The 22,433-nt window shown below is 45.2% G+C and overlaps 1 protein-coding gene across 1 annotated transcript in view; it reads left to right on the forward strand.

The window, feature by feature from the left end:
• The window catches only part of EXOC4 (exocyst complex component 4), a 370,959-nt gene that overhangs the window by 324,392 nt on the left and 24,134 nt on the right, over positions 1–22,433 (forward strand). Inside the window, exons 15-17 of the mRNA XM_085299740.1 lie at positions 7,213–7,354; positions 12,408–12,586; positions 14,560–14,719. Coding sequence (XP_085155866.1) covers positions 7,213–7,354; positions 12,408–12,586; positions 14,560–14,719 — 481 coding nt within the window. The remainder of the gene's footprint in view (positions 1–7,212; positions 7,355–12,407; positions 12,587–14,559; positions 14,720–22,433) is intronic.

Here is a 22,433-nt window from a genome sequence, read left to right on the forward strand (position 1 = left end):
AGACAAGAAGTCAGGCACGCTGGACCTCAGTCCTGACCCTGGGTACCTTCTGCTTACCCTTTTCTTGGTGCTTAAATCTGAGCCAAAGGGAGCAGTGACAGATCCTCTCTCCGGGTAACTCTGCCTCTGATCTCGAGGCTCGATCCATCACAACACCTCTTGGTTAAGGCCTGTGGTTCCCCTTCCTCTTGGCATCTGCTGGGTGAAAAGCCTGCAAATGGGTGTACATGCTACTTTACTCAAGGGAGTTGGCCCTCTTAACCTCACAGGGTTATAATTTCAGTGAAAGCTGTGGACATGCATTAAGATGTGCAAGAATGAGTGTCTGTAGTGTGAGTAAAAACATGAGAAAACCTCATCCAGAGGCCTGGAGATGAAGTTCAGAGCACTGACCTGCAGTGGCATGGCCTTTGCCAGCTACGTTGGCTAGGGACTTGCATTTTGGCTTGCATTAAGAAGACAACTGATGACATGCTGGGTGGAAAAATTAAAGTGCTAGATGAAAGTAATTGGGCAGGTAGGTGGCAGAGGTGCTCCTTTTCCTGGAAGTCTTGAGATATGTCGTTGCTCTTACTTACTTTTTTCCATATTTAAAATCAGTAAAGAGAACAGGTTTAGGCCAGAAGTAGCAATGCAGCAATCATAGAATCACAGAATCAGTAAGGTTGGAAAGGACCTCTGGAGATCATCTAGTCCGACCTCCCTGCTCAGCACGGTCACCTAGAGCATGGTAGACAGGGTTGCATCCAGGGGGGCCTTGAAGATCTCCACAGAAAGAGACTCCACAACCTCTCTGGGCAACCTGTGCCAGGGCTCCGTCACTTCACGGGGAAGAAATTCCCCCTCACGCTCAGGCAGAACTTCCTGTGTTTCAGTTTCTGCCCACTGCCTCTTGTCCTGTCACACGGGACAACTGAAAAGAGTTTGTCCCCGTCCCCCTGACAAATATCTGCATAAATATTTAAAAAGTAGTCTGCCATAGCTAAGAGCCTCAAAGGTTCGATCCACACATCTGACAAGGGAGTGAAAAGTGATCATAACAAAAATCTAGCTTTCGTTGCCCAGTTCTGATAGCTCTGAAATGAATTTCATGAACTTTGGGAGAATCAAAGTCCAGTTCCAGACTTTATGGCTCATTTCTTCCCTATTCTGTAGAGCTGCAGCTCTGAGATCCCCAAACAGACCAATTTAGAGGTAGACAGTGAATGATCTATGCCTTAGAGCTTCAAATAGTACTCGTGTAGCCAGAAACCAGTCCAAGTGGCCATATGGGTTGCATAGAGATGTTGTTCATTATTTCTCTAGCACCACAGGTGGGCCGAGCGCTTTGCAAGAGGATGAAAAGGGAAGGCCCCTGCTCCTCTGAGAGCTTACACTCTAAATTAGATCGAGACTGCATCCCAAGAGCGATAAGAGATCAAAGTGGGAGGAAAGATGTGTAACCACAGAAAGAAAAACGGTTCGAGAGCAGGGTCCTGGTAGTTATTCCCACGGAGAGCAAATCATTTGAGTTGATTTGCTTTGTCTGCTTCTCTTTGGTTATTTAGGCTTTTTAATCTTCAGCAAGTCCTAGCGCATATCCAGGTTTCAGCAGCTGAAGGCTGACGTCTCCGTACCCCTGCGCGGAGACAGTGCCCAGGTATTTCTCACCCTTTTCAGCGGGGTCTCGGCATCTGACCGCTGTTCACCAGTCCCCCCAAAGCACATGCTCGGCAGCTCTACCAAGGCAGCTTCTTTCCTCCACCCAGCTCTGGGCCACATTGATGGACAAGCTCGGTCTCCCAGCGTTTAACGTCCCTCAGAAATCTCCCTGGTCATTACCTAAGAGCTGTAAGAACAGGAGACCAAGTGGCAGTGATGGATAAAAATATGTTATCCAAGTTCTGCACGCTGGGAACTAAAGGATGGAGAGAGAAGGTGGCATGCCAGTGCTTCCCAGAAATGCCTCAAGCAGAGACGAGAGTTAAGCCTGAGTCTCCAAAGGCATGGCACAGCACTCAACCCAGAGCAGCTCCCTTTTGCATACAGGTAGTTGCAGCTGTTTCTGGGTTACATCTTCTGGAGAGCAAGGAAGGAAGAAACTAAAGTTTGAAAAGATGTGAGCTGGTCCCTGACGTTACCTGTGCTCTCGCGCTGCGACTCTTTTCCAAAGACTGGTCTTCTCCCGGCAGGACTGTAAAATTTCTTTGTGAGTCTATCCTCCTTCCCCCTGTGAAGCGAGCATGCGTAATCCTGTGTTTTTCAGGTTCACGTTGTGCTGTAGCCAAGGCGGAACCTGTAGCCTTAGATTGATTTCTCTCCTCACGCTATTAAATCATTCCAATGTGCTAGCCATCGCTCTGTTCGAGCAGGGAGCCGGCCGAGCGTGCTGTTGTAGGCCTTGGTTGGGTACGGAGGCTTGTTTATGGCGAACGCTGCGGGTTTGGTTTAATATTCCAGAGGTCGAGTAATTTGCATCCATCGATTTACAAGGCACACTCTGTCAAGAGGCACCAGCATCACGCCGAATTGCAAAATGATTGAAATCGTTGGTGACAACTGGTGTGTTAAGTTTATTTTTCTCAGGTTTGCTGGAATGAAAGGTTCCTTCCCCTGTGAGTGAGATGTCTTGGCTGTGCTTACAGCAAGCTAAATAAAAGAAAACTCCCAAGCAAAACCCCCGTTATTGTCCAGCAGCCCGGGAAGCCGAGTTAAAACAAATGAAATATTAATCTACTTAGGCTGCAATATGATCAGAGCCTATGGAACAAGTTGTTGGCTGCTGCTTACCCAGCTGTTGGATGTTTTGGCCCAGATAGCTCATGTTTGACTTTGTGTAAATGGGCCAAAGTACTTAGAAAGGATGATAAGGGGAAGAAAAATAATGGATGATTTCCTGTCCTGCTAATCTGCTGAATTCCTCTTCCTACTGTTCAGCTGGAGATGTCTCCTTCTGCCCTGTAGACAACGAGCTCAGAATATATCCCGGTTTGTTAAACATCCATGCAGTGCTGGGTCACCCTTGGATCGTGTACGTCTGCCAAGCTCAGCACCCTGCATTCTCTAAAGAACCAGCCTTCTCCAGAAATAGCACCAAATTAAAAACCCTTTTATGGTTTTTCAAGGCCCCTCAATATTTTAGGCTGTGGTTATCTCATGCTGCTACAACTCCTTCTCTGGATTTGTATCATCGAGGATGGTAAAACTGTTCTCAGTGAATCTTAAGGAAAGGAGATTTTCTCGCTGGATGGCACAGCAGCAGAGCAGTCTTTTCCAGGGGGCCAAAGGAGGAGGAAGGCACGTTGATGGCTCTTCTTGAGGTTGGTGGCTATTGCTAGAGAAGTTGCCAGGTGGTGTGATGTGAGGGCCTGTGGTTGGGCTCAGATCAGTCGCAGGAAGTCTCACTGGAAGGATTTTGAGTCTGAAAGGAAGAATGATCTCATGATTTATCTAGAGCATCAGTCGGGGGCTGTGTTCAGCTTCCTACTGCGTTGTGAGTTTGCAACACTATAGCTCACCGCTTTTTCATGTCCACTCCCCTAGTTTGGCAGGGGAGGAGGAGACTGCTTTGTTTTGCAGATACTTTATCCTTTGCCTGCTCGTCTTCTATCAGTGTTTTCCTTTCCTTGTGGAAATGGAGGTATGTGGAGAAGGGTGGCCTCCAAACGGCCTCCAGTGATCTTAAAAAGCAAACTTACCCTTCAGTGACTTCATCTTGCGTGGGCAAAACCAGAGGATATTCTCCAAGCCAGCACCTACTAGCCTGAGTTTTCCTCCACCCCATGGGGGCTATGAACACCCAGAAGGACTTGTGTGCTCAGGAGTTAAGTAAACAACAGATTGTCACTGTCTCTCTCCTCTTACCTCCACTGACAAATATAACTACTGCTTCACTTAAATTGCTGTATATGAATTGTGGAGAGCAGAAAAATGTGCGTGTATCTCTCCCCTGCAACAGAAATTAGCTGAGTCTTGCATTTCGGCAGATGGGTCCATCCATCTTTACCACTTCCAGGGAGGCAGTGCTGGAGCTAACTGGAATGAACTCACTCCAGGATTTGGGCCAGCAGAAGCTTCTCCTAGAAGTTTAGGAATTTTAATATCAATTGATTAAAAGATTTTTTTTGGTAGTATAAGGGAGGTTTCTTGCTGTGCACTGTGACCAAATAAGTGCCCCTAGGCTGAATACTGCATCATCCAGAAGTTCTGCCACTCTCCAGTGAAACAAATGGCACGTGGGGGTCCCAGAGCTAAGAGATGGATGGCAGCTGGACAAACATGTACTTCTTTCCCAAAGCATCTTCCCTCCTTAACACAGTTATCTCAAAATAGAGGTTGTATAAATAAGCCAATCACCCCTGCCAATAATTTCTTCCTCTTTGTGGAGGAGACCTCAGTCGGTACAGAAACTTGGAGAAGCATCTCTCTCTGCTTTGGGCAGAAGGAATCATTATTTCCATTCACTCTGGGCAGATCATCACTGCCTTTTCCCTGTTTATTTCTCTTTTACACTTCCGGCCAGTTAATTATGTTCAGCAATACTTGTCAAGCTCTGAATTTCTTTATCCATTACAGTCTCTTTGTTTAAAAATGAAAAAAGCTTCATAAATTTCTCCATGATCAGAGGGTGGTTTCATCTGTGCACATTTTCCTCTGTTGTAATTTACAGTAAAATTAGATGCACAATTAGGCACTTGGCTTTGTGCAATCTTTTCCTTTTGCTTTGCTACTCCCCTGTAATTGCACCATTCTGTCTTACGTGTTTACCTCTATTTCAGTTTGTTTGGCACAGAATAGAGTGGGACTTTTTAGTCCATCATTTCTTCCTTTCTTTTCGGACTAGATTTGAAGGCACATTTAATTTTATGGGCAAATCCAAAGATCAGTTAGGTTCGTCTTCCAAAGCAAGTCTTTGGCTATCCAAACAGCAGCAAGTGACATTTATTTAATCAGTCTCCATCAAAATGAAAGTTCATTGTCAACAGCTCCTCAGTGGTGTACAAGTCCATTGTGTAGAGTTGAGCTGGTGTCTGGCTAAGTGTTTTTCTGTCGTTTAGCTAACATTAGTGTAAGAAAAGAGAGCGAGAGTCATTTATAACTGCCGCAGATGATAGCCTATCTCCGTTACTCAGGTTGATCGCAGAACGACTATGAGCTCAAAATGCGAAGAAACCGTGAAAAAAGCTGATACAGCAGAGCAGAAGAGATGGAGAAGCCCGAGCAGCACCAGTCATACCTGCTTCTCAAATACAGCTCTGGTTAGCTGTGTTCAGGAAAAACTGGAAGGGGTGCACAGAAGTGCTCCTAGGGAGTAGAGAGGATGGAAAGCCTCCCTTGGAGGCAGCAATGAGAACAGCCTGTTTCACCTCTCAGGGAGTTTCTGACTGTTCATTATAATGCAGCAGAAACTAAATATCAGGGATGGGGAGCTACTTACAGTAAAGAACAATGTTGGCATATAAAGAACCAAAAATAAAATGGACATAAATAAGCTTAGGCTGGAAATTAGGACTTAATCTCTACCTTCACTGTTGGAGAAGTGAAGCCATGAAGGGAAGTAAAGTGGGTAGAAATCTGAACAATTTTAATACAGCACACAAGTTTCTACCTGCTAGCAAGGGCTGGACCTGTTGATCCAGGAGCTCTCTTTCAGTCATATTGTTTAATTCAAGAGGAAGATGCCGAAGCAGGGCTGCCTGATTTCAAACATTGCTAATCATCCTGTGCAGGAAGTCATTTCTAAAGTGATGCTTGAACAAGGGCTTGAACACAGATATTTGGGATAAGCTTCCTCTAATTAGGACAGAATATATGATAACAGCATGTTACTCTTATTAGTGAAACTATTTCTTTCGCTCGAGTGGCAGTGATTTGTGCTACCAGGGAGAAGGTTCTATATTCAGACAATATTGTTAAAATATAGGGGGTAACAGCTGTAGGGTTGTATCTTCATTGGCTCTGTTCCAAAAGAGAGAGTGTGCTCTTGTGGTCCAGATAAACACAGGGACACCACTTAATCCTACAACCCAGACTGGCTTTGTCATGGTGATTTATGTCAGTATTTTAAGAGCTTCTCGATCTGGGATCGGGAAGACTCAAGATGGTGCCGTAATTAGCTTTGGCTTCACTGAGGCTAAGAAAAAATGTTGGAGGATTTGTTCTGACTCTGCCGTAGTGCCATCAGCCTGCAGAATTAGCTTCATCAGAGCCCACTAAGGTTTGAGGTTCTCAAGAATGGAGGCTTTTTCGAGAGATCTCAGTGGGAGGGACACAGGCATGAGCTCCCGGTAGGTATATCTGAAGAAGTTAGTCCTGGCTGGATCCTAATTTGGGGACAGTATATGTAGGACAGCAATCTGCAGGTCTTGACTGAAAATGGGATGAATCACGTGATGCCACCACCAAAATGCTCATGGGTATGAGAACAGAGACAGGAGTTGAGGAAGGTAGAAGAAGGTTGTGTGGTTCACTCCATGCAACAGTTTGAATCTAGCATGGCAGCCACCTTGGGAAGTGACCCTAATCAAGTTACTCTTTTGCTCTGAGTTTATCCTGTGGAGCAGAAATACTGGTTGTGTCCTGGCTTATAGTGGGATGGTGATAAATAATTGATGAAAGTGTATCTGCTCTCCAGGACTTCTGCAGATGTTCTGAGTGCTGAACAAAGGTTTTTTTCAGTCGCAGCTGTCCTCTGGGCACAAACAGCACCTCTGTTCAGGTACAGCTTTGGAGACAGGTCCATGATCAACTCATGTCTTTTGCCTGCTCTTCAACTGTTTCACTGCCTAAAAGCTGTGTTTTATTAACAAGAAGAAAGGAAGCCTCCCAGGTGCCTTTGGAAGCACAGGGGTGGGCAAAGAGATTAGATGATTCACTTGGGGAAGTCTATGGTGACTGAAAAGGAATATTTTTCCTGCAGCTCTTCTTTTCTTAGTCTGAGCAAAGCAAGATAAATGTTCCTGGAATTTACAGCTACAGAAATACCCATCACACAGCAATATCTTTCCAAGTAAGTGTATTCTGGTGGTTGATTAAATCCCTCAGATTCAGTTTGGGATTTAATCAATTGCAATTTGTTGCTTCATATATTCCCGGATTATAGACATTACTACTCAGCCAAAGCCAGGAGGGAACATGTGTATTTAGGATGGAAGCAGACAAGATGCTATAGTTGCTAAAGCAGAGCTGTACTGATTAAATATCTCACAAATTTATCCTCTCTTCTCTTGCTAGCACTGTCTCCTGGCCAGGATGGCAATGCCAGTATGGAGCACCTTCCAGCATCTGAACAGATCATGCAAAGCCTTAGTGAGCTGGCCAAGTCTTTTCAAGAGATGGCTGACCGCTGCCTGCTGGTTCTGCATTTGGAAGTCAGGTAAAAGCCCCGAATGCAGGGATTGTGGGTGAGCTCTGGAGGCTGTGGGCTGAGGTTGTGTCCAGAGGCACCTCTTAGGGCACCTAAGGCAGATATATTTGTCTGCTGTAGCATCCAAGTTCAAGAGAGCAAGAGTCATTCTAGAAGTGCCAGATCCTAGCAGCCTTGGACAACCAAAAGTGAGATGAAGGCATGGTACCTAAACTGGAAGTTCACAGGGAGGCTGAGTCCAGCACCTGCCTCTCTTCAGCTACTGTGTAGAGACCTATGGATTGGCAGCACTGATACTGAGTTTTATGAATCATTACTTTCTGATCTGAACTTGGCTGCTAGGTAGCTGTCTGTCTTAAACTGCACTGTAATTCATCAGCCTATGGACCTGAGTAATTAGATTTCCCTCTCCCAGAAGATATTTGACTCTCAGTGAAGTAGAAATGATCCTGGCAATACAGGTCATGACTGCTCTTCAAATTCCACAACTGCAGATCTGTTGGTCCTGATGCGGGGGAACGGGCGCACAAAAGAACTGTTGCTCTCCCATTGTCCCCTTATGTGTCAGAGACTGGGAAAAATGAGTTGTGGGGGGCTTTGTTCTTAGAAAATTGCAGAATGATTTTTTAATAGTCTAACAGGTGCCTGTGCATTTATCACCCATTGTGCTTTGGATTGCAAATAGGAGCTTTTCTTACTACTTTTTCAAATAGTAACAGAAACTGGGGAAGAGGGGGAGCACCAGCTGGATTTTTTAAAGGGCTGGATAATTTTATGATGTCTCTGACTACACATGCAAATATCAAAAGCAGCAAATCTCTTTCTTCAGGCTACCAGCTGTCCACTGTGGGGCTGGGAAGACATTTTTTTCCCTCATGCATCACATTGGCCAGGTGTATTTTCGTTGCTTCCCTTTCTCTGAAGCATCAAATGTAAGTGAATGTCAGAGGCAGGCAATGAGACTTGATGGACCATCAGTTTGTTCTGCTGTGACACGTCCTGCACCCTGTCGCATAGTGGTGTACATTGGCAGAGCTCTGGTGAAGTCAGTATGTAGCTTTGAAAAAATCACACATTAGTTATCGTCAGCAGCCCTTCAATCTGCTATCCATCATCTGCTTGCCACTTTATCGGAGGTACCACAGATGAGCTGGGGCTTGAAGGATTTGAGAAAAAGATTGTTAAGGTATGGAAATGGAGCAGGTTTCCAGCTGAGATATATTCCTAGGTGCTGCCAGAGCTGATCTAGACTTGCGATGTCGGCACCAGCCTGAGCAGGCTTCTGCCCTGGGTCCTCCTGGGCTTCCCATCGCGCTGGACGCTTGAGTTGTAAGCAGGAGTAAATGCAAATGCAATTCAGGAAGAGTTTTGGCTGTCATTTCAGAGCAGACCATTGCCCACCTCCCCTAGTCTCTCGCTTCTCAGATGAGCCCCAGTCTGATGCTGTAAATACACTAAGGAATGTTACACTGCACAAGGGGTGAAAAGGAGCGAGAAAGAGGTATGTTAACGACCAGTAAAATCCCCGTGGGGATTAGAGCTCCCCGCAGTTAGTCACCCTGCTTGCAACCACCTGGAGTAACAGTGAGAAAATCACAGTCCTTCTGGTGGCTGTTTTCTCTGCAGTTACTGTGCCAGCACCCAGAATCCATGTTATTTCCAAGGTGCTGCGTGCAGCGTGTATTCATTCACAAAAACCCTGTGCTCTAAGCAAGCACTCACAGTACGTTTGTAAAGAGCCTGGGAATTTTATCAGGCCTCTTGCTGTTGCAGGTGCAGTCTAAGAAAACATGAGCAAACAGCAAAACAGATTTGAGACTGCAGAATTATTTGCTCGTTTGCAGCTTTGCCAGATGAGGCTTGGCACCATCCTGGAGCTAGTTTCTCCTTCTCCAGGATCATGTGAGCATGATCCAAGGCCACTGGTCACTGACATTTGGGTAGAACAGAGTGGAGGCAAGCAGAACCTGGTGCTTGGTTTATATCCACTTCCTTAAGTTAAATCTTTTAGCACATTCAGGTCACAGAATGGTTGAGGTTGGAAGGGACTTCTGAAAGATCATCTAGTCCAGCCCCCCTCCTCAAGCAGGGTCACCTAGAGCATGTTGGACAGAATCACTTCCAGGTGGGTTTTGAATATCTCCAGAGAAGGAGACTCCGCAACCTCTCTGGGCAACCTGTGCCAGTGCTCGTCACTCTCACAGTTGAACTAGCTTGTCTTTGAAGGAGCTTGTAATGGCCACTTCAAGGACAGTTGCAGAAGGCTGAGGATTATCAAAGCCAGGATATACCCATCATAGCTTTGGCCACCCCAGCACAGCTCCCTGCTGATAACTTGAAGTCTCAATGCGCTGAGGATCTTCAGTTATGCTTTAAGTGCAGTTGTACAGCTTCACTCCAGCAATGCAAGGGATATTTCATCTGGGCTGTGATTTGGTTTTGTTTCCCAGACAAATGATGTTCAAAAGAACCCAACCTCCTGCCTTCAATCTCCCATTGCATGATGTGGGTGAAATCCAAGCACTACAGAAGTCAGGAGGAGTTTTGCTACTGGGCACCGCATTTTCCTTTATAGAATCATAGAATCAGTAAGGTTGGAAGGGACCTCTGGAGATCATCTAGACCAACCTCCCTGCTCAGCACGGTCACCTAGAACATGGTAGACAGGGTTGCATCCAGGCGGGCCTTGACTATCTCCACAGAAGGAGACTCCACAACCTCTCTGGGCAACCTGGTCCAGTGCTCCGTCACTCTCACGGGGGAGAAATTCCCCCTCACGCTCAGGCAGAACTTCCTGTGCTTCAATTTGTGCCCATTGCCTCTTGTCCTGTCACATGGGGCAACTGAAAAGGGTTTGTCCCTGTCCCCTTGACACCCTCCCTTCAGGTACTTGTACACAGTGATTAAGATCCCCCCTCAGGCTTCTCTTCCCCAGGCTGAAGAGGCCCAGCTCTCGCAGATGTTCCTCTCCTCATAGGGCAGGTGCTCCAGCCCTCTGATCATCTTTGTAGCTCTACACTGGACTCTCTCCACTAGCTCCATGTCTCTCTTGGACTGGGGAGCCCAGAACTGGACACAATACTCAAGGCCTCCCAAGGGCTGAGGAGAGGGGCAGGATCACCTCCCTCAGCCTGCTGGCAACACTCTTCCTCATGCACCCCAGGAGACCATTGGCCTTCTTGGCCACAAGGGCACATTGCTGACTCATGGTCAACCTGTCACCCACCAGCACTCCCAGGTCCTTCTCTGCAGAGCTGCTCTCCACAAGGTCAGCCCCCACCTTGTACTGGTGCCTAGGGTTATTTTTCCCTGTGTGCAGGACCCTGCCCTTGCCCTTGTTGAACCTCAGGAGGTTCCTCTCCACCCAGCTCTCCAGCCTGTCCAGGTCTCTCTGAATGGCAGCACGGCCCTCAGGTGTGTCAGCCACTCCTCCCAGCTTGGGATCATCAGCAAACTTGCTGAGGAGGCACTCCATCCCTCATCCAGGTCATTGATGAAGAAGTTGAACAGGATGGGACCCAGTACTGAGCCCTGGGGGACACCACTAGCCACAAGCCTCCAACTAGACTCATAGGTTCTAGAGAAATGACTCAACACTCTAATCATGTTTTTTTTTGCAGAACCCTAGTAGAGGATTTGAGTGCACAGGATTTTTCCAGTGATGGAAGGGCTGATGGGAGAGCACACTGCCTACAGATCTTCTACTGAGCAGGCAAACTGAAAAGAAAAAATTTGCAAGGGTGTTAAATGCTTGGGAATAGGCACAGCCTTGGCCTGCTAGTTACTGTTTTGTGTTGCCTGGCTCTCCCTTTTTGCCAGTTATAACTGTTATTAGACCTTACAGTATGTGGAAGAGTTCATTCAAGCACCTGTATTGAAATGCTTGCTGAACCAGCATATATGAGGTTGGAGAACCTGATGAAAAGCACTTGGCATTTTACCAGTGATCGTGTAGGTCAGATCTAATAATGAAGGGTCCTTTGTATTCATCTCTAAAGCTGGGACAATGACATGTCACGAGGAAGATGCATTTAAGGCAGAAATTACCTGCCATTCCTTAAAATCATTGTTATTTTTCACTTGGTGGAACATTAAAAGGAAAATAAGAAGGCAATACTTTATAAAAGGTGTGTTTAAAACACTACTGCAATGTATTCTGCTTGTTCTGGTTTTCTTTTTTTCTGTTTTGTTTTGTTTTGTTATTATTAAAAGAAAGATTTATTGTCCCTGGAGCTTAACTGTGCTCAGTAGCAATTGTATATCCTTAAAACATCCTATATATGTGGTTTTCCCACTGGGCAATCAGCAGTGCTTTCAAAAGGTCCAATGGCAAAGTCAAGTCAAGGTCAGCACAAACACACTAGTGTTTGGAGGGAGAATAAAAGACACAACTGACTTTAGCAGCAGCCTTAAACTCTTCTGAGGTGTTAAGGAAATGCTGCTCATCAGATTCTGTTTGAGGACTGGCTAACACATGAAAGACTGGGTTAATTATTTAAAACTTGTAAACTTCCAAAGATTGGTAATGAGATAAATAACCTTTTTCTGCTATGCCTTCACATCAAAGGAAGCAGAAGAGCATAGGAAAGCTCAGACATCCTCCAAGGATCTTGGAGCTACTTGGTGAGTTGGGAGAAGGAGGTTTTGAGGTTGACTTCAAGGCCATGAAGCACATTTTTCTCATGGAGGAGTGACCTCTGCAGTTCTCCTCCTTACCAGCCTCAGCTGAGAAACCAAAGATGAAACAAGCAATGAAGACCTATTCTCCATCCATATCGTTTTCTGAAGCCTCTTGAGACCTCTGTTTTGTGGTTGATGGTTTTTCATTGCCTCTGCTGTGCAGGCTTTAGAGGATCTGACCATGTGGAGTTGTCAAGTTGTTGTTGCTGGCATTCAATGCTGTTCATGAAAAAAAGCATCCTGCTGCAGCAGTTTTCCCATCTAGAACCGTTTTTCTTTTTCTTTTTTTTTGAGTATCACTTGTCATTTTTGAGTATCACTCACTGTCATTTTTGACAGTCTGGGTTGCTCTATTATGACATTTCTCTCTTCTGTCTCATAGGGTTCATTGCTTCCACTATCTGATCCCGCTGGCTAAACAAGGGAACTACGCCATCATTGCCAACGTGGAGAGCATGGATTATGACCCCCTCGTGGTCCGGCTCAATAAGGACATCAGCGCTATTGAGGAAGCCATGAGCGCCAGCCTCCAGCAACACAAGTTCCAGTACATCTTTGAAGGTCAGGCGTTCGTCAGCGGGTCTGTGGCTGCTGTTGTGGGAGAGGAGTATGGGGAGGGGATGAGAGAGGCGCTTTCCAGTGCTTGATACTATCAAGAGTTTCATTCAGATGAAATGACTCCATTCTTTGCTCAAAACTGAAAAATCTGTGTCTTGGTAAGACACAGACTGATAAGTGAGACCCATGCAAATACAGAGTCCTCAAAAGCCCTGTTGCCTCCTCACCATTTCTGAGTGTATCTGACCGAATAGAAGAAATGGGCTCATGATGAAAGCAGCTGATGAACACATAGGACAGTTCTTCTACGGGAAGCCATAAGGCATGTATATATTTTGAGTACAGCTCTATTAGTGTGCAATTTCTATCCAAAGTGTAGCCATTCTGTTTCTAAAATTAAATTTAGAGAACATTAGCTGTTCTGATGTGTCATCTGTTCTGATTACCTTTGAGAATATAAATCATGTTTTGGTTTATCTTCCCTGTATTTATTTTTGGCACTGACGCACAGTTTTGTTGCCTGTGTGGCAGGATACATGTCATTTTATGCCTTGGTTATTCAAAGGCAGGAGAGGTTGAGGACTGAAGATGCTCCTATTTGATATGCCAGCAGAGGTCAAGACTTTCCTGGCTTGGTTAACCTCATTGCGCACTGCTTACTAGTCCGAGAGAAGGTCTTCAGTACCTGTAAACTTCCCCCATATATCCATACAGACATCTGGTGGTAGAGCTTTTAGTTCACAAAATACTTGAGTTGAGGAAGAAGACTTGAAACCTTACCAAGTGCAAGACTGGAAAATGTGCTACCAAGGAACAGCTACATGTTGGAGGTGGGCAGAGCTGATCTTTCCTGAGCTATGTAAATCTGCGCTAACCTGAGAGATCACCAGCACTCTGAGCAGCCCTCACCTATAGGTTAGATCTGTGCTGTCTGACTTGCGTGAAATGGCTCTTCACAGAGCCATAGGGACCACTAGGCCAGAAGATTGAAATTTCTGCACATGGCTTTTACAAAGTTTAGGCAGTTCTTAAGCCAGTTTTAAGATTTACATATACCCAATGCTGATTGGCTGTACATGAGCATATTTTCTTAATTCAGGCTTTTATCATGGTTAATCTTGTACAGACCTATGTACTGAGTGAATTGGGCATTTTTTTTCAATTGTAATGATGAGATGTGAATGCATGCATCATTCTAGGGTTGGCTATGACCTTTAGCAGCTGCCTGTGACTTTTAGCAGCAGAGGAAAGATGGAGAACTCATTCAGACATATGATACTAATTTGTGAAGAGAGCGTCTTAACTTTCATGTTCATTTTCCCAAAACAATATTTCTGTGTAAGCTTTACAAGCAAATCCCCAATTTGTCCCCTAATCATTGGTCTTGCGTAAGATGTCCATATGGTATGGAGAGCCTGTACCACTGTCTTTCTCCTCAAATTGCTGGAACAGTGGTGCTTTTACAGTTAGAGCTGGTCAGAGATAAGTTGCATCTGAAATGCATTGAAAAGCAGCCTGTATTTTCCCCCAAAGGTTGCTTTCTCTGCTGTTATGGACTCAGCATTTACCAGAAAAAAATATCACCTTTTCCTTGATAATTGGTTGACATACTGTAACTTTGTAGGAGAAGTAGTGATCCATTTCCCTGCTGGAGAGATGGTGACCAAAAGAGTCATCATCTGAAGCTTCATTATAAATCTAGCACTTTGTACACTTTGGAGAGATCAACGACTATGTTAATGCAACTTCGGGTTTTCATGGTTATATTTTTACTAATGAAGAAAACCTTGGGGAAAGTCCTTCCAAAAAGCACAGGGAAACTGTTGAAAGCTGTTCCCAGATAGGCCCTGTGGTGTCTCCTGTTCCAGTTTGCATACACTACTTAACAGTACTCGTTCACAGGTTTTATGATGAATTATTGTCACTAGATGTCTTCCTTCCATGATCTTTTTGTTTGTTTTTCCCCCTTCTTGCAGGCTTGGGCCACCTTATTTCCTGCATTCTTATCAATGGTGCCCACTATTTCAAGCGCATCAGTGAATCTGGCATCAAGAAAATGTGTAGGAACATCTTCATCCTCCAGCAGAACCTGACAAACATCACCATGTCCCGTGAGGCTGACCTGGACTTTGCAAGGTGAGCTGAGAACCCCATGTTGTGTCTGTTACCGTTGGGATGTCCACATGTACAGCAGCAGCTCCTTTCAGAGGTTTAACCATCCATTGTGCATTCAGCAGGATGGATCAGTAAAATGAAATTAAAACCACAGAAGTGTCAATCGTAGGATTCACTTTCCCTCTTGTTGTACAGGAGATTTAGCCAAGATACGTTTGGAACAACAGCATCTGAGCTTAGCGTCAGCTCAGAGTGGAGATCCCACCAAAATATCTACACTTAGAGCTTCCTGTTGGTGCGGTTCTCTGGAGATCAAAACTCAGACAAGGAAAAGCTTCTAGGTATAGGTCTTGGGTGGAATTGAGGCTAGATGGATCTTGGGCCTGGGTTCATTCGCAGATGAGCTATGGTTTGGCTACAAGCTGGTAATTTTTTGAAGACTTAAACTTTTAGCGACTTACTGGAACAGTCTGTGGCAAGCCAAGGGATTCCAGATGCTGTGTCCCTTCAAGTGCTGTTGCTCTTAAAAATAATAGCAATACCAAAATAAAAACAAGACTGGACATGGCATCTCACCTTGCAAGTTCCTCAGCCATCTTGCTGCTTCATTCACAGAAAGGGGATGGTTTGGGGAGTAAATACACTGATAAATACTAAGCTGTGCTGACTTTGCAAATGGATCTGAGGTGATGAATGCCAGCGGGCATGTACTGGTTGGGTCTCCGAGGCAGTAGTGGATTCAGCCATGGGCAACTGAGCCCAGGAAATAGCCAAAGGAAGAGACTGGACGTTGCTAAGGCGTATAGGTCAAATGACAAAGTTTTGCCTGATGGTTTGGACCACTATAAGCACTGGAAATTGTTGGTGTTACTGTTCGGCCATCACTCTTGGGGACTAAATTACGAGAGAAGCTTGACTTCCTCAGACGAGGGAAAGGGGGTATGACTGAGTGCCTCATTTACTTGGGCTCTCATATGGGGAATGATCTCATTATTGAATTAGTCTGTTCATAATAACATTGACATGGGGAGGTTATGAATGCTGAGGCCTGAGGGAGGCAGAGAGAGAGAGAGCGAGATCCATTACTAATTCTCCAAGGAATATAATTCCCAAATTCAATCTTTCCCTTTTAAATTTTTTTTTCCTTTTCAGTTGAAACATTAAATAAATTAGCCCAGTCAGTTAGGCAGGCAGAACAGGGCTTAAGCGTGTGCTAACAGCAACTGGCACCTAAATAACAAAACGCTGACCAAGTGCTACAGGAGGTTGGAAGAGTAGGACTAGCGGTTTTCTGGAGAGATGTGTGCTGGAAGGATGGAATAGCAGTGGAGCCGTGACTTCCAGTGCTGCATAATTTGACGTGGAGTTTGAAAGGACGGGCGAGGAGGGAACACGTTCCACCCTCCCGATCTCGCTTCCTCTCTGTGATGGATGATGTGCCAGACCAGCAGTTTTCAGAACATCAAACACGTACGAGTTACATGGCAAACAGATCTCCTCCTGTGCCATTTTAGCTGCTGGGTACCATCGTCGAGGGCTGTGGAGCTCGCAAGCTATACCTGAGCTTTTTGCACAGCAGCATCAGCTACCTGTGATGCACATTTCTTCCCATAATACAAATTCAGCAACCTTTTTTTTTAGCTCTTACAACTGCATTGCTCTTTCTTTTGGGGCAGATTTCTGTGATATAGGAGTATGTTTTATCCTTTTGTTCTTCAGATGATTCCTCAATGCTTATCATGTGGATTCCCCTTTTACATAAACAAGTCCTCTCTTGCATCCGAACCCTGCCCTGCTCACCTGAATTTACAATTACCTGAGCAAGTTCTAATGTTACCCCAGGGATCCCAGTTGCCAAGGTCTTTTCAAACGATAAAATAAACATAACAGTTCACCCCTGAAAGCATAAAGGAAGATCAATGTAGGATAAAAGTGATTTGTATTTCTGTGATAGCTCTCATATAAGAATCTCTAAGTGCTTTGCACTGTAGCTGACTATCAGTTTTGCCGTTTTGAAGATGAAAAACAGAGACAGAGCGGTTATTTCACATTTTTAAGCAGGGTCAGAGCTGACTGAGTTGTACTCACTCACCCTCTCCTTCTCTCCCTCTGCCCTCCTGCTAGCCAGGGTAACCTCACTGCCTTGCTTCCAGGTGGGAAATAGATGATCGTTACTATTCCTAGGTGATATTCTAGGTGATATTTGTAAAGTGGCTGTAAGCCAGCTTGTAACACACTACGCCACCTCCATTCCTGCTCCTTGTAGGCATCTGCCCTTTTGCAAAAGTATTCAACTTTTATTCTGATTTTCTTATGGAACTTGATTAAAAGAAGTCATAGGCTCATGTGGGCTCCATTGGACAGGAAAAGGCACAACAGTTCTTTTTCTCCCGCAGGAAAATAATTTTTCTGAGGTTTTTTATGGAGCTCTTTGCCCTCCAAGTATGATCTAAGTCTCATCTGATGCAGATTGACTAATGCTTCTCCTGGATAGGCAGTTTGGTACCCCTGTTGCTCCCTTACCCTCTTGGTATTTACGTCCATGACAGTGTGATACTCTGACTTAAAGAAGCAAACAGCCGCTGTTAATAATCAATATTCTTCTTGCAGTATGTTTTCATTCTGGGACAGGTACTAGATGGTCCTTTTCTGAAGGTGAAGGCACTTAAAGTCTGATGTGCTCAAGTTTACAGGAAAGACTGGACCATTTGAGAGAGGACCACAGGACTTCCAGGATTTTCCTGGGTGTTATGCTTTGGATTTTGCCTCTTTTTCTTTTTTCTTTTACTTTTGATATATTCTTCAAGGCTTTTTATGGGCTCCAGAGAGCACTGTGCTCCCCTTTCTTCTCCATTTCAGTTAATGGCTAAGGCAATAACAACCCCAGTCAGGGAAGTCGGAGGATCTTTCTGGTCTTTCTCCTCTGAAGTGAGAATTATGTAGAAGATTCCTAGTGAAATCTTAACATGTGTAACACACCCTGATTCTGGTGCAATTCGTGCAGTTTAAACCATGTTTTTCAAAAGATCTGCAACCTGCAGGTAACAACAGGCTCTTGCAAGGTTTGCTGCTTTGGGAGTGATACCATGGCAGTGGGAGAGTTTGCTTCAGATGAGATTTGCCTTGAGATTCTCACCTGAAGCTGGAGGTGGGTAGGGAAACTCGACAGAGCATCATGAAGCAGACAATGAGCATGTTTCCATGAGAAAAAAAAAAAAGAAAGAAAAAGAAACTGGTAATTTCTGCAAGCTCTAGGAGTGAGCTCACCACTGGCAGGAGGAAGGGTAAAATACACTGATTCTGACTGCTGAGATTTGTGCATTTCTCTGCGTTGCAAAAGGGTATTTGCAGCATTTCTTGCTAATATTAATAAGTTTTTCCCTTACATATGTGTCCAGTATCTAGAGCAGCAGAAATGCAATCAGTCGTTAGGGCATTCACTACTGTGCTAAAGAAAAGGCAGTATTTTCTTCCTGTATGCATTATGCAGGCTGGAATTGAGAATGAATTCCAGATGCCTCCAAATTTCTGAATTTTCAGACCCATATGCCATTAGAAGGATAAAATCCAGCTCTGAATTTGGATTCCAGTTCAGCTGCTTTATCTTCTGCCTCCTTTCCTGCCTCTTCTCTCCTTTTCCCCCCAAAATACGCCTACAGGTTTACCCAGAGATTACAACAGAGATAGTCCAGACAAGGCTGGGTTGCTGGTTCAGACTTATCCTTTAAAAAAACGTTATTCAAGTCTTAGGTGTTCATTTTCCATTGGGGAAAAAAAAGAAAAAAACAGTGTTTTCCAGAGACACGGCAGTGATAAAATTGCCTTGTTCTCCAAAGTTAATTGTGTTGGTTGTGAGGGGAAGGGAGAGACCAATGATGAAATGTCTACATTTCATAGAGGACAACGTAATTTTGACCTCTGACATCAAGGGGTTTGAGTGTAGCTGCTCTTCGTTATCGGGTCTGAAAGTAGAGTTCATCCCTTTAATGGTTTGCAGCGTAGCAAACCAGCTGTGTCCGTACGCGTAGGAGTTTGATCGGAGGTCTCCCTGCTGCTGCCATTCAAGGTAGCGCTTGCAGTGGCCACCGTTGAACTGGGTTTGCTCTCCATCATTCGTTGCTCAGTATTAATCACTCTGACCCGGACCCTTATAGGTAGAGCTTAAAGAATTTCCATAGGAACATAGGTGAACCTACAAAATATGAGGGGACGTTTGCTTAACATCTGGTGTATAAATCCATGTGAAAGAGCTCAGTGAAGCTAACGAAGGAGATGATGCACAGAATAGAAGTGTCTTCTGGAAAGGTAGCAGAAGCTCTTCTTATGTGGGAGCCTGATCAACAGGACCTAAAGGGACACGTGCTCCCGCAGAGATCAGGAAATCTCTTTTACTGCTGCTAAAGATGTCACCAGGGCCCTTGGCTCTGACCGTGTCTTCCTAATAGATGTGACAAACATTGCCACTGCCAGCAGATCCAGGTTACTCCGGAGAAGTCCCCAGTGAAAAGGGCACTGGAACGAGCCATCAGCATTCCAGGCGTTTGTTCACACATTGGCCCTGAATAAGCCCTTGAAGTGTAGTTCAGATGCCTGTGATCAAATGTGTCTGTCTGTACACAAGGGCTGCCTTGAATTTTTATCATTCACGAGAGATAATGACCTTTGCTCCCGCTTCCCAGCAAAATACAGCTGCAGCTGCTGCTCCTGACCTTGTTCCTCTGTGTGCATGCTCTCCTGGTGACACACATGATGCTACAATGTACATGGGCTTGCTTGTAATTTTATATTCTTAGGGCAGATAGTTTGCCTGCACCCATACAGCCACCTGCAGACAAGAGACAGGAGAGTCAGGAGAGAACTGCACCAGTCACCATGCTGGCTTTAAAGTGAGTGAGAACTGGCAAGGAATTATTGGGGAGCCACGGTTGCTCCAGACAGACCCTGGAAACACTCCCTTTCCCCAGAACGTGCCCTCCTGGGCTGCGTTTAGGTGGGGAGGGTGAGAGGGAAAAGACATGGGCGGATACCACTGGAGCATGAACCAGGAGCATGAACTTTCCTTCAAGCGTCAAACTCCTGCATCATGGAGTTGAGTCAGATTCAGAGATTTGGGTGCTGAGACATCTGCGCAGGGCCACAAGGTGCGATGGGAAGAGAATAACGTGGGTTTTGGAGACAATGTGCCTGTCCCAACTCTGTTCCGGACACTGATACACCCTCTATTTTGCCAGTGAGTTTAAGCTTATCACAGCAGAGGAGTGGATGTAGACACTCCAGTTTTAGGACTATCTCGGTCAGTGACAGGAGGCAGAGGTGGCCTTGTGCTACAATTGCATGGTGCAGACAAGCCTGTTGCTTTCAGTACAAAAATCCATGGAGGTATCAGGGTCACCCCAGCTGGGACTGACTCTTCTTCCCTTGAGATAGTTGGAAAATGCCAGTTAACTACAGTGGGAATGATCTCCAAACCACGATAGCAGGATTTTGGAAGGGGCTTATTGTGGAGTGCTCTGCTAAGGGTGCTGAGTTAGGTATTCAGGGCTACTTCCCTGCTAGGACTCTAAGGCAGGGGATTTTTTTGTTAAATTGTACAAGGGCAGGAGAGATTTCTGTGCTTTGCCTGACGCGCAAGGCTGTTCCCGGCGGTGGGAATAAGCAATAACATGCTGCCATCTACTGGGGTACTGTAGAGGGAAGGGGAAGCCGGCATGTGTTAGAGATCCCTCAGACATTGCATTGCTCATAAAGAGGTCCTTCTTCTTGCTTTTAAAACGGTTCAAATACTATTTCTCTTTCTGATTTTATTGTTGGTAGATACATAAACAGCTGACTGCATTTGCTGCCTGGGTGCCCCGGCTGCCGGAGGGAGAAGCTAGTCGAGAGAGGCCGCCTTAGGGAGCTCTTATTGATGCTTTACTTGTGTGCATTCTCCTGCTGATCCCCAGGTCCTGTGGACTCTGACCTGGATCTCCTTCGTCCAGTTCAGGCTGAATAAACTCCACATTACTTGAGTAGACAACTTGAATACCAGGCAGTGTAATGTGCTGAATCCTGCACAGCACTTAAGAGACTGAAAAAACTTAAGAATTGGAGCATTGCTGGAAGGCCACTTCTTTCTGCGCCTGTGCTAGGAGCAGCCTGCTTGTGGTGGCTGATGTTCCTCGGAAGCTGCTCGATAAATGCTGTAATGCACGGGCTGGGCTCAGCTGCAGCAGGAAGAGATGGAAAACTGGAACAAGTCAGGACAGTGGCTCATTCCCCATGACATACCAATCACTGAATACAGGATAATATGTGGAATCAGACGTCAAGGGAATGGGCACAAGGCAAAGAATATGATAGCTGAAGACTAGCTGTAGGTAGGAGCAGCTGTTGCCTGAGGTACTGAATCCCTGTAGACCTAAGTCATGACCTCTTCCACTGGTCAGGTATAAGGATTTTGGGGTCCCACCTACCACAGAGCCACTTCCGTCACTACAGAGCCATGACAGTCTCCCAAATGTCCAGTTGCTGTTGCAGGGTGACATTTCAACACATAATTTTTTTTTTGTCTTCATGGCAGTGAAAGCAGATGGCTCTTGCGTCTGCACAGCCCCCAGTACTGGGTAGCTGCACACATATGCATCCTATAATGACTTATCAGGACTTGACAGTCCTACAGTGGAACCCTTTCCTTCTGCAGCCAGCTGCCAAGGTGGGTTCCTAGGATCCTGGTATAGACATGCTGGTCTCTGTCTCTGATCCACCTCCTCTTGGTACAGTGATGGAGGGAAGAGCTCTTACTTGCTCATAAAACCTGTAAATGTGTTAGTCTGGAGAATTCTTCTGTCCTCACTGTATATCTGCAGGTGCTTAGTGCTGTGGAAGGTAAAATGATCAACACTTTGCAGCATCTATTCTAGGAAGATCTTTCTAGAAAACAGAAACAGCATAGGCTGTGGAGGAAAAGCTTCCCCTTGGCAGCATGGGAGAGGCATGTTATGATAGCTCCATCATGATGCTGGACCCATGTTGTGTATTTGTGAAGCATGCCCTCCCTTTTTTTTTTTTTTTTTTTTTACTGCTTTTAATTAACAAAGCTGCTTTAGTTTTCAATTAAGGACTTGGTTACAACAAAATCCATATTTTCTTTTCCTTTCTTTTCTCTCTTGTTTTTTCCCCCCTGTAGTTTTCACTGAGCTTTGATCTCAGTGCAGTTTAATTAGCTGTAATTAGTGGTTTCACTGCATTAACCAAAAATCCCAACCATAGAGGATTAAAAACACCTCTCAGCTTCCTGGCTCTCCTTCCTTCACTCTCCCCTTGTGAACTGGGTAATAAAAGATTGTGTTCCCATACATTCAGCCATACAGATGCTGCAAAGTGATACTCCCATACTGCCCAAACAGCTGCCTTGTTATGTGTGTGTTAAGACTATGCTGGAACAAGTCATCCATCCATGTAGTCTAATTCCCGGTTGAAAGCTGCAGCTGCTAGAAGTGGTCTTAGTAGGGCACCAACATAGGTGCCTTCACAACATTTTGTAGAGAAAGTTCTACTTGGGGTTTCTGATTTCTCTGTATAGTGCAGTACATTTGCAGTGAGGTGCCTGCTCAAGTTCTCCCTTCTCCCTGCTCAAGTCTTCACAGGACTTCTTGATCAAGTCCTCCTTTCCCAAGCTTTCAGCTTCTCCAGTCCTGCACAAGATTCTGGAATCTTTCCTCCCAGAAATGCATTCCTCTTGATAAGCCACGGA

Source organism: Rhea americana, unplaced genomic scaffold, assembly GCF_003343005.1.
Source record: "Rhea americana isolate MKP2758 unplaced genomic scaffold, rheAme1 scaffold_1, whole genome shotgun sequence".
Taxonomy (NCBI): Eukaryota; Metazoa; Chordata; class Aves; order Rheiformes; family Rheidae; genus Rhea; species Rhea americana.